Source organism: Paramacrobiotus metropolitanus, unplaced genomic scaffold (genome assembly GCF_019649055.1).
Source record: "Paramacrobiotus metropolitanus isolate TYO unplaced genomic scaffold, Prichtersi_v1.0 Parri_scaffold0000127, whole genome shotgun sequence".
In the NCBI taxonomy this organism is placed as follows: Eukaryota; Metazoa; Tardigrada; class Eutardigrada; order Parachela; family Macrobiotidae; genus Paramacrobiotus; species Paramacrobiotus metropolitanus.
This window is the reverse complement of record NW_026570347.1, coordinates 283,641-301,347: the sequence shown is the minus strand read 5'-3', so window position 1 is coordinate 301,347 and position 17,707 is coordinate 283,641. Positions and strand designations below refer to the sequence as shown.

The 17,707-nt window shown below is 42.8% G+C and overlaps 1 protein-coding gene across 3 annotated transcripts; it reads left to right on the top strand.

The window, feature by feature from the left end:
* Positions 1–7,572: 7,572 nt before the first annotated feature.
* LOC129598648 (uncharacterized) lies at positions 7,573–17,109 on the top strand. 3 transcript variants are annotated; one of them, XM_055496644.1, is made up of 28 exons: positions 7,573–8,545; positions 8,653–8,874; positions 9,344–9,424; positions 9,504–9,673; positions 9,833–9,975; positions 10,153–10,167; positions 10,333–10,415; positions 10,675–10,757; positions 10,999–11,536; positions 11,610–11,746; positions 11,901–12,017; positions 12,079–12,246; positions 12,414–12,692; positions 12,951–13,107; positions 13,192–13,418; positions 13,653–13,762; positions 13,821–13,925; positions 13,983–14,122; positions 14,186–14,239; positions 14,314–14,394; positions 14,536–14,921; positions 15,124–15,252; positions 15,355–15,485; positions 15,709–15,758; positions 15,817–15,915; positions 16,030–16,233; positions 16,304–16,411; positions 16,485–17,109. In XM_055496644.1, the coding sequence occupies exons 2-28, from the start codon at positions 8,862–8,864 to the stop codon at positions 16,556–16,558; spliced, it is 3,882 nt and encodes a 1,293-aa protein (XP_055352619.1). In that variant the 5' UTR covers positions 7,573–8,545; positions 8,653–8,861; the 3' UTR covers positions 16,559–17,109. The 3 variants fall into 3 exon arrangements, with proteins under 3 accessions (XP_055352619.1, XP_055352620.1, XP_055352621.1); XM_055496645.1 differs by lacking the exon at positions 7,573–8,545 and having other exon boundaries at positions 8,645–8,874; XM_055496646.1 differs by lacking the exons at positions 7,573–8,545; positions 8,653–8,874; positions 9,344–9,424; positions 9,504–9,673 and having other exon boundaries at positions 9,756–9,973; positions 10,047–10,167; positions 16,485–17,108.
* Positions 17,110–17,707: the final 598 nt, after the last annotated feature.

Here is a 17,707-nt window from a genome sequence, read left to right as displayed (position 1 = left end):
TAATTCTTTCAGTTGGGCGTAATAGACAGAAACAGGCTGTTCGTCAGCCAATCGTAACGTTTTCTTTGTCTACTTCCTTCCAGCCGTCTTATATCGGCCATCGTCTTCTTCGTAATCCAGTTCATCTGCTACCGTATTTCAATTTGATTTTCAGTGTTATTCGGCAATCCATTGATGATATAAATTTGTAAATAATTAAAAATCTTTCGGATTGTCGATCCATTAGGGTGACGAATGTCTCTGATGGCGCGATTAACAGCCTCCGTCCAAAAGAAAGGATTTTCAAAATCTGCATTTATTCGATTCGTAATGCTGCACGGTTGCTGATAAACTGCTTCCCAGCTGCCGTAGTATCGTTCCACGAGACGTGCATTTCTGGCGTGCAGTTCCAGTTCTTCTTGGACTCTTTCTCGCGCAATTCCACTCATTCCTGGCTGTGCACGTATTGCCTCCCAAATTCTGATGGCTGTAGGTCGGCTTTGCGTATTTTCGACGATTCGTATCGCCTGAGTAATATTATCCGTAGAAATGAATACCGGTGCATCCACTGAAAGTGCTGCACTATGTGAACTTGCGGGAGACAAGGGATCGTGCGGGTTTGTTCGACGGTTTGCTTTTCTCGCGACTGGTGGTCTGGATGTTCCAGGAAGTGGTTCCGGTGCTGTCTGTGTCAGCCGGGCCGAGCGTTGCGTACGCTGGCTAATTCTTTCACTTCGTCGCGGTTCAGATTGTGGTTCATCCAATAAAATTACAGATGTATTCCCCTCGCCAGATGATGTTGTATCGTAACGACGTTTGGGTTCTATCACGGCGTTAGAATATCGCTTATGCGTCGTTGGTGCTGGGCGTACATCTGGACCATATGGTGTTTTTGGAATTTTATTCGCCGGTGTTCCAATCAGGCCAGACAATCGTTGTCTGCGTGATGCCATTAAGGCATAACGTGGCTCTGGATTATTTCTCTGGCGTATAACTTCCGTCGAATGTTGTTCAACCAGGGCATCCACCGCTCGACGGACATTTTGCTGTTGTTGAATCCAGTCTACTGCAGGTACTGGAAAACGGCGTTTAAATGTCGTAAAATTTCGTCGTAAGTGGATCCCTTTGGATTTCGAATTTCTTTTAAAGCCTTTATAATCGCCTCTTCAGTTCTGTGTGGCGTGTCCATCGTGTAGTCTTCGTGACCACGTTGCCTTGACTCTGGATTCACGTAAGCTGCATCTGTCTGCCAGTCGTTATATGTTTACAAAATCGTTCCACGCTGCACTCCTTGTTTCAGTGCGTACTTGAATAATTTCATATCCGCTTTACGATTATGAATATCTTTTTCCCATTGGCGATATTGCTCTTTCAGGTAAGCCATGGAAGGCTTACGTTTTCGTTTCTTGACTGTTTCAATGCACTCCTCGATAGCAACAATTGCCTGGGTAATTTGTGGAATGTCGTACTGCCGTTCGTCGGCATGTCGAATGCGGGATTCAGATCGTGCTGGTGTCGATGCGCGTGAAACAGGGACTGAAGACAGTTCCGAAGGAATTTCTGAATCTCGAGACTGCATCACTTCATCCAACTTCTGAATTTTAGTCTGTGTAGACTTTTCCTCTGTCACTTTTCGACGGCGATTCATTTTTTTCGTAGGAATACGCAACGTAATTGATTCATTCATTGGATCGTCGGATTGTTTGATGAACGCTTCAATCTGTCCTGGCTGTCGCATCTGAGCGTTTAATTCCGCGCGTAATTCTTCCATAATTTGCCGGCGATACTGTTCGTCAGTATTAGGTAGCCCGGTAATTCGTATACGGTCTCGTGGATTCTATGCGCGTAAATCAGCCATAATCTGGACAGTCTCTCCACTTGATTGACGTGACACTGACGCTGGGCGCGTGGCCGTACATGTAGAAGTAGCCGTAGTTGTTGTAGTGGTATTCGTTGCAGATGTGACGGCAATCGTATAAATCGGCCTCGGGACGCTTCGTTGCGAGTTGATCCACTGTTGCTGTGCTCGTTGCGCGTGTGTCACTGGTGGTGCTTCCTACAGCACAATAACTGGCGTTAGAGGAACTGTCACAGTGCCACTTCTCTGCTGATATGGGTTTTGCTGATGTGTCAGCGAGACACTCGGGAGTCGTATCGGCACTTGAATTTCTTGTGCTGCATTTCGCGGATCGTAGATGTAAGGACTGCGTAGTGGTGGATTAAAATATCCTCCACGATTCATCGGGGGTGGTCCCCGTCTTGGTCCGCGTCCACGTGATGGAATCGGGACAGGTCGTTGATCCTGATTCTGCTCTCGATCCATGTTATTCTGGACGACAAAGATAACATAAAATAATTCCAACTAGTCCACGTAAATATTTCCCGGTAATTATCGATAGAAAATATTCATAGAATTAACACGTGCCGTTCTGCCCGTTTTATGTAATTTAGAATAATTAATCATTTTCCTAGGGCGTAAAATTATGCGTTTCAGCTGGTTCTCATGCTCATCCTCTAAATTTGTATTCAGAGGCGCTGTCAACATTTCGTTGGGGCTTTTGCGTTTAGGCCCATCAATAATTTCAGCTGATTTATCCGGCACGGTATCGATGGCGTTTATCACTTCTTGTGATTTATCGCTATTATGCTTAGGCGTGGATTCCTTTACTTTTTCCGTTGCCTGCGGTATGGGAATTTTTTGCTGTTGCGGTGCTATCGTAACACCTAGAGTTTCTTCTTCCACATTTTCCCACTCGTGTTCGTTACGAGTATTTGATTCCGCTGGTTTAATTGGCAACTTTATTCGTAATTTGGGAATTTTCCGCAGTTTTCCGCGATCCCAGTTTCGTAAATGTCCTCTTTGCACGTACATCGCGAGTGAATCTGCTATGCTACGCATCTGCCGCTCAACTAAACCGCGTTCTTCCGGGTGGTATGCGCATCCAAGGTGTCGTTCAATTTTTAAGATTTTCGTAATCTTTTCAAAGAGTTTACTCGTAAACTGTCTACCATGAAGGGAATATGCCCAGCGTGTAAGTCGCGGATTAATTCCATCCCGTTTCGACGTCGATCGTAAGAGATTTGCCAATGCTTGATGGTCCGTTTTGCCGGTAAATTCACTGTAATCAACATAATGTCTAAATTTATTTACAGCGAATACGACAGGGTGACACTCCAGCTCCGTAGGTGCGTATTTCTTCTCAGCGTCTTTTAGCACACGGCTTGCGTAAGCCACCGGTTTTCCATCCTGGCTGAGAATCGCTCCAATTCCCACGTAGCTAGCGTCGCATTCTATAACCACGCGTTTTTCCGGATCGAATTTTACTAAAATTGGCGCGTTGGTGAGAAGATGTTTGAGTCGTTCAAACTCTTCGTCGTGTTTCTCATTCCAGTCGGCCTTGATGTCTTTTCCGCCTTTCAGTAAATCGTATAAATTACGCGTTTTATTGGCGTAATGGTGGATGAATTTCCGGTAATAATCCGCGAATCCAAGGAAAGAGCGTAGCGACTTTTCGTCAGTCGGCTTTTTCCTTGCGTTAATCGCGTTGATTTTCTCCGGATCCACTTTATTCCTTCCTTTGATACGATGTGTCCGAGGAAATGAAGTTCCTCCTTGGCGATGTGGCATTTCGATGGCTTTAGCGTAAAGCCAGATTTACGTAAACATTCGAATAATGCTCGTAATTTCATTATGCCATCTATCAAGTCTTTGCAGGCGCATATTAGATCGTCTAAAAATGCGAAAATTCCTTTTAATCCCATCGCCTTTAATGGTTGTATCGTGGTATCCATCGCAGCTTGGAAGGTCGCAGGACCATTACAGACGCCGAAAGGCATCCTCGTAAATTCGTAAAGTCCATCCTGCGTTATAAAGGCTGTCTTTTGTCTCGATTCCTCGTCCATAGGAATTTGCCAAAATCCTTGGTGACAGTCGAAAGTGAAGAAAAGTGCGTTGCCGGCCACGGCTTCCAGTAGTTCATCGGGGTTTGGCAAGGGATAGTTATTTTTGCGCGTGAATATAGTTGACACAGAATCTCGTATTCTGCCAACCGGCTAGACGATGTCCATCTGCGTTATGTTTTATCGCTAGTACCACTGGAAAACTCCATGCTGACTTTGATGGTCGTATGACGCCTTTCGCTAACATGTCCTTTACGTGCTCCGAAATATATTCTTTTCCCTTCCAGCTTGTACGGTGTGGCGGGCACTACAGGTTTAGCGTCACCTGTATCGATATGATGCTTTGTACTACTGCCGTCACGTGTACCCAATTAGTTTCCACGCGAGTTTCTTCACATCATTTTCTTCCTGCATTTCTTTCAACTCCTCTGGTGACATCTCGATCACACTATTATTGCTGTCCGGTTCGTATGCACGATTATCCGGTGCTATTATCTGTTGACGGGTGAAGTACGGTTTCCTTGTGGGAAGTATGGTTTTATCCGTGCAATCACGTGCCGGTTTGTCCGACATCTGTTTGCGTAACCATTCCCGAGCTCTTCGCGTTAATTCTTCGAGATCCTCTTTATCGGGATTTTCTTCTTGCTGCTCCTTATTGTTGTGAGATAGTGGCATCTCGACCGGTGCCACCGGTATAGGGAGAGATGACACTATCTCTGCTGCCGTATTATTTTGCGTTTCGTACGCATCCACATTTGCGCTCGTGGCAGCTTTCTTTACTGGCCCTCTTTCGTTAGGTGGAATCCATTCCGTCGCCACAATGCGACTTCCACTTATCACAATTTTTAGCTTTCGCAGGAAATCCTGTCCAAGTAAGACTTTAACGGCATCCTGCGTTGGCTTCACGTAGAAGCAATGGCCAGTCATTATTTCGTCCATGGAGACGGGCACTGTGCAAGCGTTTTCACGGGAAAATTATGTATGCCGCCTATTCCGCGTATGGAAAGTGGCGCTTTTAATTTATGCGTCTCCAATTTATTTAATTCGCAAAATTGTTGTGAAATTAAGGACGTCTCCGCTCCAGTGTCAATCATTGCGTCCACTGGAATTCCTCCAACTTGAATGCTGTGCGTCAGCACCGGTGCAATCTCCGGTTCGTTTAATGCCGTTATTAAGTTTATTTCGGCGTATTTCTGTGGAGGGCGGTTCACGGTAAATCCGTGAATATTTATTCCTTCGGCGTTCGTCGCCTTATTATCCGTATTCATAATTTTATCCGGCGGTTTCGGAGGTACGGGAACAGCGTAGCCGGGACTTACTGGCCGTTCCCTTGCGGGTTTAAATTACTAGCTGCGGTACAGGATTCCCGTTTAAATCAGTGAAGGTTCGTCCTCCCTGATTATTTCCTCTACCGTTCCCACGGTATTCTCCACGGTATCCGTTGCCGCGAAATCCATCCCGTCCACTGCCACCTCGGAAATTCCCCCGGGTTTCCCTCTGATCTCCGCCGTTCGAGTCCGCATTACCGGCTCCGGCTGCGTGGCGCGCAAGTACTGCTGCTGCCCGCTGGTGTTCCGGGTGAGTTTTCATGTAGAATAACTCCATTTCGGGATGGTTATTGCAGAACGTAGGGTTGTCGATTTTCGCGACTCCAGCAAATCCGCAACGCCGGGTTTCGTGACCCTTTATTTCGCAATTATCGCAGTAAAAGTAGGGGTGGCAAAATTTTTTTAGTCAACTAATTAGTCGTTAACCGTCACTAAAATTTGCGAAACTAAAGGTTTTAGTTTAGTAAATTTTGGAGACTAAAAACTTTAGTGAAGTCGGTTTTAGTCACTAAAAGTTTTGGTGAAGCGAAGGTTAACCGATTTCCATAAATTGGCTCGTCAGGAGCTCGAAAGTGCAAAAAGGAGAGAATTTTAATGCGCAGACCATCGGAAGCTGAGCCCAACCGGTCCACAAGTCGCTAATTTCAGCCTGACTGGGCCAAAACAGCGTGCAATTATCATTTTTCCGAACGGATTTCCAATGCAGTATCTTTATTCTGTATAAAACTAGTGCGATTCCTCATGAAACTTTCTACCAAATACTGATTTTTGAAGAAAATAAATATTTATATTTAGTCAAAGTTAACAACGGTTAACGACTAAAACTTTTAGTTAAGTAAATTTTAGTCACTTGGACTTTTAGTGAAGTGAATTTTGGTGACTAAAAGCTTTGACGAAGTTTTAGTGAAGTGAAGTGAAGTCTAGTGAAGTCTTGCCATCCCTAAGTAAAAGGAACTGCGAGCATAATTGCCGTTGTTATTGTTGTTTCCACCGCCGTTATTAAATTTTCGGTTTCCGTTCCAAGGGCGATTGAACTTCCTTTTGGCGGTGAGGATGATGGGGTTGGAGATTTACGGCTGTCGTCGCCGTTTGGGCTTCCTCCATTGCCATTCTTCCATTTCTTTCTCGTAACCGTTTTCCACGGCTCTTCTTTACCATCCGCCGTTGCTGCATTAATTACAGCGTAGCTTTCTCCATCAACAGTAACCAAACTAACTGTTGCAGTCTTCTTGTCAGTTCCGTTCACATATTTCGGATCGTCCGAAATAATACTTCTGACATACGAGAGCCATTCCGTTGGCGTTTTAGGATCTTTAATTTTCAAGGCCATATGTAGTTGGGGATTATCGCTAACTCCTTTCGTAAGGAATGTGCAGAGTTGTTTATCTGATCTAATCATACCGGCCATATCGCGTAAAGACACCATTTTCTGGTAATAGGTGTCAATGTCTTCTTTTCCAGCTTGCCAGACACGTGTTGTCAGCTCATTCAAGGCTGTCGTAGCCCGATTCTTATCAGTAAAGCGCTCAGTCAACAGCGTTAACCAGGCTTCGATATTATCCAGGTGTGACTGCGATCTGATCGTCAGATTGTACCACTGCTGTGCCTCGCCGGTCAATGCCGCTCCTAGCTGCGTTACAGCTGTGGCTTCGTCCCAGCTATTCTGCTCTACAGCACGGCGAAACTTTATAATGAAGCTGTCAATCTCCTCCCGGTTTCCATTGTATTTCGTAATTGGAATCGGGGCGCGTGCCGCTTTAATTAATTCCGTAACATCCTTTACGGGCATCGTGCCCGGTGGTAAAGGAACTGTAACTGGTACTGTGTTGACCGGTGGTGGGCGTCTTGGGGGAGGTAGAGGTGCTGTGGAACGGGCTTGCAACGATCTGTTCGTCCGATCTCGAATTGTTGCACTTAAACGAAAATTTTCCTCCTGCATTTGTTCCACGGCCTCCTGGTATCCTTGCTCGTAAGCAGTATATTGCGCGTTCTCCGCCGTTTGATCCACTTGATCTCGCGTGTACAAAACCTCTCCTGTTTCACGTGGCTTTTCAAACGGTGATTTTCTACCAGCCACATCACGGCGTTCCACTTTAAAATATCCCGATTTTTCCGTTATTTTGACCTGTTTGGTCGGTGCCTTTACGTCTTCGTGACGTTTTTCCTTGAACGATTTTGCAAATTCTTTGCGTACTTTTTCCAGTTCGGCCACATGTTTATTTTTATCTAGCTTTCGTAGCTGATCCATTTTTACGATAACTTTTTTGTAAAGTTCATTCTCGGCGGTTAATGCCTTGTTTTTCTGTTGGTTGTCCGTGTTTGCCTTGTGTTCTTTGTCGAACTCTGTTTCCATGGCTTCGCGATTTTTCTCCAATTCTTCAAGGCGTGAACAGTTCGAACAGACAGTGAACAGTTCGAAGAAACGTTCCAACGTCTCTTCGAACTGTTCACTTAATTGGGACAGTTCTCCTCTGAGATGCGTATTTCGTTGGACGACTTGATAAAACTCGTCTCGTAATTCCGCTTTAGTCATATCGGCGGCTTCTTTGTCGGTAATTTCCTCTTCGTGAGTATCGGTGGTCGTATTTTGCGGATTTTCCACCGTTGATTTTTCCGTTGCTGGTTCGTCCAGCTCTTTTTCCGGTTTATCTACTTCGCCGATCGTCGGCATTTCATTTTGAACATTTTTAATTATGTCCTTCAGATTATCTTCGTTCGCTTTGATCATGGTCGCATCGAGTTGATCTACATTCCAGGGAGAATCCCCTCGCTCGTTATCGCTACCGTCTCCTAACTGAAATTTCGATGGAATATCCATACTATCGGTTGGGTGCTTTTGTCCTTGGAAAATTCGCCTCGCAGTCGTCTGCGATAATGTGTCGTCGTCACTGGACGATTGCTCATCATTATCGTCATTCTTCGATTTTTTAGCAGCTCCCAATTTCTTTGTCTGCTGGCGCGTCGTAGCGCCAGTAGCAGTTGACGGTTGACGAGGATTTGGTCGATCAGCGTACATAAACATGGTTTCCTCCATGTTATCGCGTGTTCCGAACGGGAAAATGCTTTTCAATCCGTTAAAAATTCCGTATTTCCCAGACATCGTATTTTGTAATTTACAGTGTACAAGAATTTTAATTACAGGTCAATGCACAGGCAGAAAGGCACGGCTTTATTGCAGTAGCAATATTTTTTGTATGCGGATATATCCGCTTCTTTTGTTTTCGTGCTAGGCTGATAATAATCTAGCTACTGTGCACTTACCACAGACAGACAGAAAACAGCTATCAAAATTCCAGGCACGTAACCAGGAAATTCTATCGTAGAATTTATCTGAAAAGGTAAGGAATTTTTCGTTTTTCTTCGTAAAGTTTTCTGTTCGTCAGAAGTAATTCTAGAAACAATTCTTGATCGTTTGGTAACTGCTGTTGATTTCGTTTCCTTAAAGGTACGGCGCGCATACACGGTTCACTGTTGTCCCTATGACACAGTGTGTTTCGTACACAGAGATGTCAGGCGTCCAGCAGCGTTATTCCGTGAACTGTCGCGTCCGTCTCTTCTGGAGTTGATTCCTCCCTTTCCACTGCTCGTCAGTGAAGAATTAATGGTGCCCAAATATCCGCAGGGATTTTGAAATATGGATCCGTCCGATCAAGGATGGGATCCCAAGGTATGATTCCAGTCTGCACTGTAAACAGTACAGATCGAGGCTCTTCCGGAGAGACGAGATCTTTCACAGATCTGCTACCATATAGGGAATACGAGGTTTGCCCTCGTATCTCGGATGACGAATGAATATGAGACAACACACGTGAATAAAATGAATAAAATGGGAATTTTATTCATAAGTGAATGCAATACATTGCGGAGGAAAGGGCACAAAAAGGAGAGAAAAATATGCCAGTCAAGACTGTGCATATCAACACACTAAAACCCAACACAACGCTGGCCACATATCCACCTGGCTGGCTATGCACACCTGTGTGACGTAGTACAGAGTTGTATCGTACAACTCGTACCGTCATCCCTGCATTACTGTCGTCTGTTTTAGTTTGGTCAGCATGCGAGACGGTGATGCATTGTTTTTAAACCTTCACTAATCAGTAATCAGTTTGACTGTATTTGTCAAAAAAACACAGAAATGGGTCCACCAGTCGAAACCCATGACGCCCGCGATGGGAGCAGTGTCACAGTTGTGATCAATGGAAAAAAATACAACGGTAAACTATCGTCCGATGCATTAATGCATGTTAAAACTAACAAACTGCGATCCAGGAGACATGTGTTGCATATTTTTAGTACCAACAACGTATTCCGACGTCTCCCTGAATGATTACTTGCGGGATCACCTCGGGCTAACTGGAACCAAGGTCATGTGCAGAGAAGGAGGATGCGGAGTGTGCATTGTACATGCCGCATATCCCGATCCCGCCGACAGCGGACAAATTGTGCAGCGCTCAATTAATTCCGTGTGTATAAGTCGTTCTGTCTATATTAGACATGTACTGTATAGTATTAAATTCGGTACAGTAAAAACCTCTCATACAAAATATATATCCATAAAATTTTGCAATGCATAATTAAGTACTCGTATTTAGACTTTTGTTGTAAGTATATTTTCGAATCAGTGCCTGTGTCCCATTCTATCTTGCGATGGTTGGGAAATCACCACAGCTGAGGGCATCGGAGATCAAAATAAGCCTCATGTTATTCAATCGCGCCTCACGGAACATTATGGAACACAGTGTGGCTACTGTACATCCGGTTGGGTAAAATTTTATTTGGCGGTATACAAAACTCACACTATTTTTCTATCATAATAAAGATGTACTTAATCCACAGCCTCAACCGACAACAGAAACAGACGGTCTGATTATACAGAACATCTCATCTAAATTAGCCGATGCTGGTGCTGTTCCCATGACGGAGGCCGCATTCCCGCGTTGGTTATGACTATGTACAGGTAAATACGATTTTCGCTTTTTGCTTTATTGTTTAAATTTTTGGTAAATCTGTGCTAAATTACAACTTGGTTTAATATGCAAAATTTATATCATCAAGGATTGTCAAGGTTGTTCCTCGTTTGACTGTCATGATATTTTGTAATGTGTCGATGTGTCTGTTGCAGCCTTGTACAGAATGCGCCGGAAGGCCAGTTAACGAAACAGCTGGTTGAAAATGGTTTTGATGGAAATATATGCCGTTGCACCGGTTGGTTGCATTAAATGTCAACAATATATTCGTAATTTATCATATCAACAGTTTTCGTTTCTGACAGCTAGAAACAAACACTAACGTACCTTTAAAACAAATTTCGTTTTATTTATATTTGGGACGCCTTTGTCAGGTTCTATAATTAGGCTCTTCTCCATTTCTATTTATTACATGCCTTAACTCGTAATTTTTAATACAAAAAATATATGTAGTTATATACTTGTTGTAATGATATTATTATGTTATGATGCGTTAGGTTATCGTCCCATTTTGGATGCCTTCAAATCTTTTGCAAAGTCTGACTGTGACGAAGACACCAAAAACTGTTTGGATATTGAAGTAATCTGAAAACGTTAACAGGCTGCTATTTGGGCAACTGCAATTAGTTTAACTTTGACCATATATATTTCTGAAGAAGGCGCTGTGCTAAAATTTATCTTAAACTTGTAATTTAAGCATTTTTTATTCTGACTGTGAAAGATGAAGTAGATAGATTTTTTGCTCATGTTTTCATTATATTCGCGTTCGGTACCGCTCACACGCGCGGATACTGACCGGTGAGCTTTGTTGCATTTTCCAGGATCATAGAACACCACCTTGCGTAAAATCGCGCCATTGCCCCGGACGCTGCGGTAACGGTCAACAATCCCAGCTAGAGGCTTGTTCTTTACCGAAGACCATAACGGAAAATGCTTTCCCATGGTATAAACCGACCTCACTCAACGAAGCTTACCAGCTTATTAAAACGAACCCGGGAACGAGTTTTTACTACGTCGTGGGTCACACCGGCATTGGTGTTTATGACGATCCGTTCTATACGGCCTATATGGATTTGAAAGGCATCAGGGATTTGTACAAAATGGACAAGGCGGACAATCTCGTTAGCATCGGAGCTAATCTGCCATTGCGAGATGTCATCGAAGTATGTCGTAAATACCGCGACGCGCCTGGTTTTCAACATCTTCCGGCATTGGCCGAAATTATCAGCAAAACGGCGCATGTATCAGTGAGAAATGTTGGATCATGGGGTGGCAATTTGGCTATGAAAAACAGGAAAAACGAATTTCCTTCGGACACGTTTGTATCATTTGTAACGGGAAATGCTACGATTTATGTTGGTGAGAAAATCTGGCATCAGCAGGTTTACTTCACGCTCCGTCTTAATTTTGCCATGCCTGGTTTTCTCTGTAGGTCCCGAAAATAAATCCTGCTCTATGGAAGATTTTGTTAAGCTCAACCTAACAGGCAAATTGATTTTGCGTGCTGATTTACCTGCATTTTCCAAAGATTACGTCTTTCGAACTTACAAGATTATGCCGCGATACCAGGTGACGACTGCACTCTGCAGAGGAATTTCTTTTACAAATGACGGCAGCTCAGCTTTTACAATTTCTTTTACAAATGACGGCAGCTCAATAAATAGCTGCCGTCATTTATTAAAGTTATGTGTAATATGGTAATAAAATAAATACATTTTTATAGAATGCTCATGCTTACGTTAATGCCGGATTTCGGGCCAAAGTCGATCGAAGCCAACCAGGAAAATTTGTGATTGCGGAAAAACCAGCGGTAGTGTTTGGCAACATTTCCGAGCAGTTTGTAAGCACAAACCTTATCTCAATATGGCAAATTTTAACAAAGTTTTTTAACAAATTTGCAGATTCATGCGGATGCAACAGAAACATTTTTAAGCGGCAAAAACATCGCCGATGCAGCCATCTTACAACAAGCCTTGAAAACACTAGCGAATGAAATTAAACCAGTCGATGTGCCGGCAGAAGCCAGTCCAAAATACAAAGCCTCTCTCAGCTGTTGCTTGTTTTACAAGGTAAAGCTTCCACTGAGTCAGAAAGAATTAGCAAAATAGATTAATGCATCTTGAATGCATTTTGTAGCTTAATTACGAGGGAATTCATATTTTAAACAGCTAAAATACATAATTGTTCTGCAGTAAATTTCTCTGACTGAATATTCCCAGAGTTTGTTTTGCTTCAGTTTGTTCTGGAAATTGTGGGCGACTATGCCGATCCAGTCTTTCGTTCCGCCGTTGGGAATATTGCACGTCCCCTTTCATTCGGCACCCAAGCATTCGACACAAAACAGGAGGAATGGCCGTTGACTCAACCCATTCCCAAGATAGAGTCCCTAGCGCAGCGTACCGGTGAAGCCAAGTACATTAGTGACGCCTTTGGAAGTCATATTCTCCATGCCGCTTTTGTGTTGACAACAACAGCCAATGCCACTATTTTTCGCGTGGACACAGCGCCTGCCTTGGTACGCGCTACCAGTAGTACCATAGTGCTATAGATATTTGTATGGCTATCATTATAATTATACGGTTAAGCATAAGCATTAGCCCCATGTGGTTCAAGTAGATGTCTAATGGTTAATTGTATTTGTATATCTTATCAATTATTATGAAATTTGCTTTATTCTTATAAGGTTTTTATTTGTAGGAAATAGTGGCTCCTGAATAATTAAGTCGTTCTATTATTTCCTTAAAATTATGTTTACTGGTAGCGGTTTATTTAGGAACTGCCCGGCGTTCGGCAAGTTTTCACAGCCGCGGATATTCCTGGCAAAAATAACGTCAGCCCACCCGCAACTCTGGGGCCCACCGATCCAGAAGAACTGTTTGCCTCCAAACAGAGTTCCTATGCGGGACAACCAGTGGCGCTGGTGGTTGCAGGTGGGGTGGATCGTAATCAGTCATCACACAGCACGATAATTACTGCATCGATGTGTGACCTATAAGTGGTGAATCCATGCGCAGATACTAAAGCGGTAGCGGAAGCGGGAGCAAAGTTGGTAAAGGTCACCTACAGCAACGTGAAAACTCCTATCCTTTCCTGTCAAGACGCCATAAGCCAGAAATCGTTTCATGGTCAAATGCAAAGCATCATAGTCAGTGATCCGGATAAAGCGCTAGCGCAGGCGCCGAATAAAATCAGTGGCGAACTGGAGATTGGTGCTCAAGCGCATTATCACATGGAAACCATGGTACAATGGCCTTAATAATGCAAAATCTAGCTGTAGTCAGGTAATTTCGCTTAAATCTACCATAAACGTAAAAATTAAAGTTAAAAAAAGCTGCAGCTAGTTTTGATTACGTATTGACAGTAATACTAGGATATGAAAATATTTGTTAGGAAATATATGCAACATATGTTGATAAATAATACGTTGTTGTTCAAAGTTTCAAACTGAAACAAAGACTTTCTATTGTGTGTAAAGGTTTCGGTAGCTTATCCAGAAGAAGACGGTGTCAGCTTGGACGTTGGTACGCAATGGATTGACGGTGTGCAAACCGCCGTATCACAATGCTTAGCGATTAAAAAGCATAAGTAAGAGAAGCATGTAGTTCCTCCGAAGTTAAGCAGCTTTATGAGTTCCTGATTTTAGGGTTAATATTTCCGTCAAGCGATGTGGAGGAGGATTCGGCGCCAAAATTTTCCGCACTAACCATATATCGGCTGCTACAGCGGTTGCGGCGTTTTTGCTGAAGAAGTAATGATTACAGTAATACCCTTCTGTGGAATACTTGATCACCTACTATTTTTGCAGACCTGTCAAGATGCATATGAGCCTCTGGGATAATTCCCGCACTATCGGAAAAAGATTTCCGTATTACGGAAAATATCAAGTTGGTTTCGATAAAACGGGGAAATTGCTAAGCGTTATTTGTGATGTATACAGCAATACCGGTAAGGCATTCTGACATTCTGTGGTTTCCGAAGGTTTTGTATAAATAAACTGTAACTCTTTAGGCGCTTTTAATGCCGGAGCTGCAATCGGTGGATGGAAAGCGAGAGCAGATAATGGTAAATAGTATTTTCTCGTCCGTATGGAATGATTAATGTTATACTGGGATGTAAAATAATATAATGTGTTGCAGCTTATTTCTGCTCCGCATGGAAGTTCAACCTTTTTAACTGCAAAACGAATGTTACACCGAACACCGCATGTCGAGCTCCAGGTTTGTGTTCTCAACCACGTAACACAATATTGCTTATTATAAAACATGGATTTATTAATCAAAACCAGTTGACGAGCTGATCAGTTCCCGTGCCATAAATGTAATCGTTAATATTAATATTAATAATTTAATTTTGTGCAGGGAGTACGGAAGCAATATATTTCATCGAATATATGATGGAACATGTATCGAAAGTGCTACAAAAGCCATCCATCGAAGTGAAAATGCTGAATTTCGTGAAAAATGGCGATAAGCTGTTGGACGGTTCCACAATTAAAGACTGCAACATAAAAGCTATTACGGAGCAGCTCTTGCAGACATCGTCATACAGTGAACGTTTAAATACTGTTAAGCAATTTAATAAGGAGAACCGCTGGCGGAAACGAGGAATTAACGTGGTTCCCATGCGTTATTCGTGCTCTTGGGCACGTCGACAGATCAACTGTCTGCTAGCTGTTTACCACGGGGACGGTACAGTTGCAGTAACGCACGGCGGAGTGGAAATTGGACAAGGCATAAACACCAAAGTAAGGTCATCGCGATACTGCGTTGTTCGATAAATAATTATAGTTGTTAGCCGTGATTAACCTGAATAAGCATGACAAATGCCTTTTGGATATGATAAATTCTGTGTATTGGCGAAATTCTTTTAATTTTTTGTGACGTGTTTGCAGAACATAACCACCTGTTTGGCGTAGTCGTTAATAATTCAAAATCTGTCATTTTCAGGTGGCGCAAGTTGTTGCGTACGAGCTAGGTATCGATATGAAGTATATCGCGATTAAGGCTAATGCATCCCTTACGGACGCCAACGGAACACCGACCGGCGGCAGCATTACAAGCGAGATAGCCTGCATGGTAATTCTTTTGTTAAATAACATGTCTCGTGCTTTTTGGCTCCATTAAAATCTTGATATTCTGCGAATGGAAACAAAACTGCAACACGCAAATTGATCTTAGGCTGCGATTAGTTGCTGCGATCAACTAAAAGCTTTGATGAAGCCGGTAAAAGATTCTATGAAGTCTCCAACTTGGGAACAGCTGGTGGAGGAGTGCAACTCCCGGGGAGTCGACCTGACCGCCCGAACACTGTAATGTGTATAATAATAAAAACCATTGCATTCCGAAAGACATTTGTGCCTTAATGATCTGCTTACTTTCAAAGTCGTCACTGTTATTAATTTTGTTAACTTGTATCTTTTGCAGTTTTATATAAAACGGTTTTCGTTTTTTGTACGTAATCGTAATTGTTATTAAAAGGAAAACGATCAATCAAAGAATGGATACGGTTTATTTTATTTAATATGATTCCAGGGCTGCTCCTCATCCGCCTGGACTGACAGTTTACAACACCTACGGAGCCAGTAAGAATTTACGAGGTACCGCTGTGCCGTGGTTATTAATAGTCTCTGGTTTTTCCAGTGTGTACGGAAGTGGAACTGGATGGTTTAACCGGCCAATATCAAATTAACCGCCTTGATGTGCTTTATGACTGTGGTGAAAGCATGTCGCCATTGATAGGTAAAAAAGGACCTTATTTTTTCAAGGCGTGAAACTATTTTGAGTTTTTTTAAATAAAATCTATTAATCTGCCATATACTCAAGTAGTCTCAGTTTTGTTTATTGATTTTTCAGACGTTGGTCAAATCGAAGGCGCGGTCATTATGGGACTAGGCTACTTCACTTCGGAAGAGATTATCTTTGACAAGAAAACTGGGAGCAATCTGACCTTTGGCACATGGAAATACAAACCTCCAACGACAAAAGATATTCCTGTGGACTTCCGGATCACCATGTTGAAAAACGCTCCAAACCCTAGTGGTGTTTTACGGAGCAAAAGTAAGCTACTAGAAAGACAACGGTTTCGTGTTTCTGCAAGCTGATCGCTCCATGGTTATCGGTTTTGCAGTTGTTGCGGAGCCGCCACTGTGTATGTCGGCATCTGTCGTGTTTGCTCTGCAAAACGCTATATTCGCTCATCTGAATGAAATTCAAAAGGACGACTGGTTCCGCATTGGTACGTGTGCCATATATATCCCACACAAAAATATCGAATTTGATTTACAGATATTTTTACTGTTCTTTCGTAGATGCTCCTGTTACTGTTGAAAGAACACAGCAGTACTGCAGGATTGAGAACGAACAAATGCTACTAAAAAAATAACCGCTTTCACCTAATTAAGCAGTGCGGAATCACACCTAACATTTATTTTCAACGCAAATTGTTTGTGCTTTACCTTATATTTTGATGTTTATTATCATTAGGCGCATCAGTGCTTCCTTCCTTGCAGCATTTCGGCTGCGTCCTAGAGATATGTATTTGTGTAACTTTTTCATTCCGTACTGCTGTATCTCAGGAAGTTCTCATTGACCTGATCATCCTTAATAACTTCCAAATTATGGGGATGACAGCATAACGAGCTTGCATGCAAATTATTTTCGAAGGTTAACTGGATTATTTATTCATTTTTGCTTAATCCGGTTCACAGTTCTGCATGTAAAATTTTATGATCATGATGCAATTTGCGGGAAAAGCGCTTGATCATCGTTTCATAGTCATCTTATTGAGCATATTTGATAATGTCTTGTGGTTGTTGCCTGTTATAAAGTGGATCAATTAGGCTGTCAGCACCCTGCGGTCTGTACAAAATACGCCTTTCTCGGCTTTTTATCTTTTCCAAGCTTCGCCAGCGATGCGGTTAGGTTGACCGCGTAATAAAAACAGAAGTAGCGATGCCCTTTTCGGACCCAGTGCAAATTTTATGACCTCCTGCCAACCGGAAAAGGGCCACGTGCAAAAGGGCCTGCTTACCGGCATAAAAATGGCAAAAGGCGGGCTTTCCAAAGCCCGCCAATTAAGAGGCCCCTGGGTTGGCTTGAAGGAAGCCAACCGCGTGCCCTCCAGTTTCAGGCCGCCAGATTGCGCCTTTGTGTTATCTTACGGGCTTCTATGTGGCAACATAATAAGCGAACCATAGGCCTCCCAGTAAACTTCCAAAGGCCCAAAAGAAGGCTTCCGAGTTTTACTCGTACTGGTTCATCAGTACGAGATTTACGAGTACGAGGTGTATCAGTATGGGCTTCCGAGCTTTACTAATGCTGGGTAATCATTAAGCTTTACTCGTACTGGTATACTTCATTAGTTTTACGAATTATCAGTTCTACGAATTTAAACCCGGCACGCAAATTTAGCAATACGAGGTTTCCTGCTATATTTTTACTTCCATTTGGTGACTGCCAACAAATTCCATTTCAACTTCACTTCAATACGTCCGTTCATACAATTAAAATATGTATAAAAAATTTAAGAAGA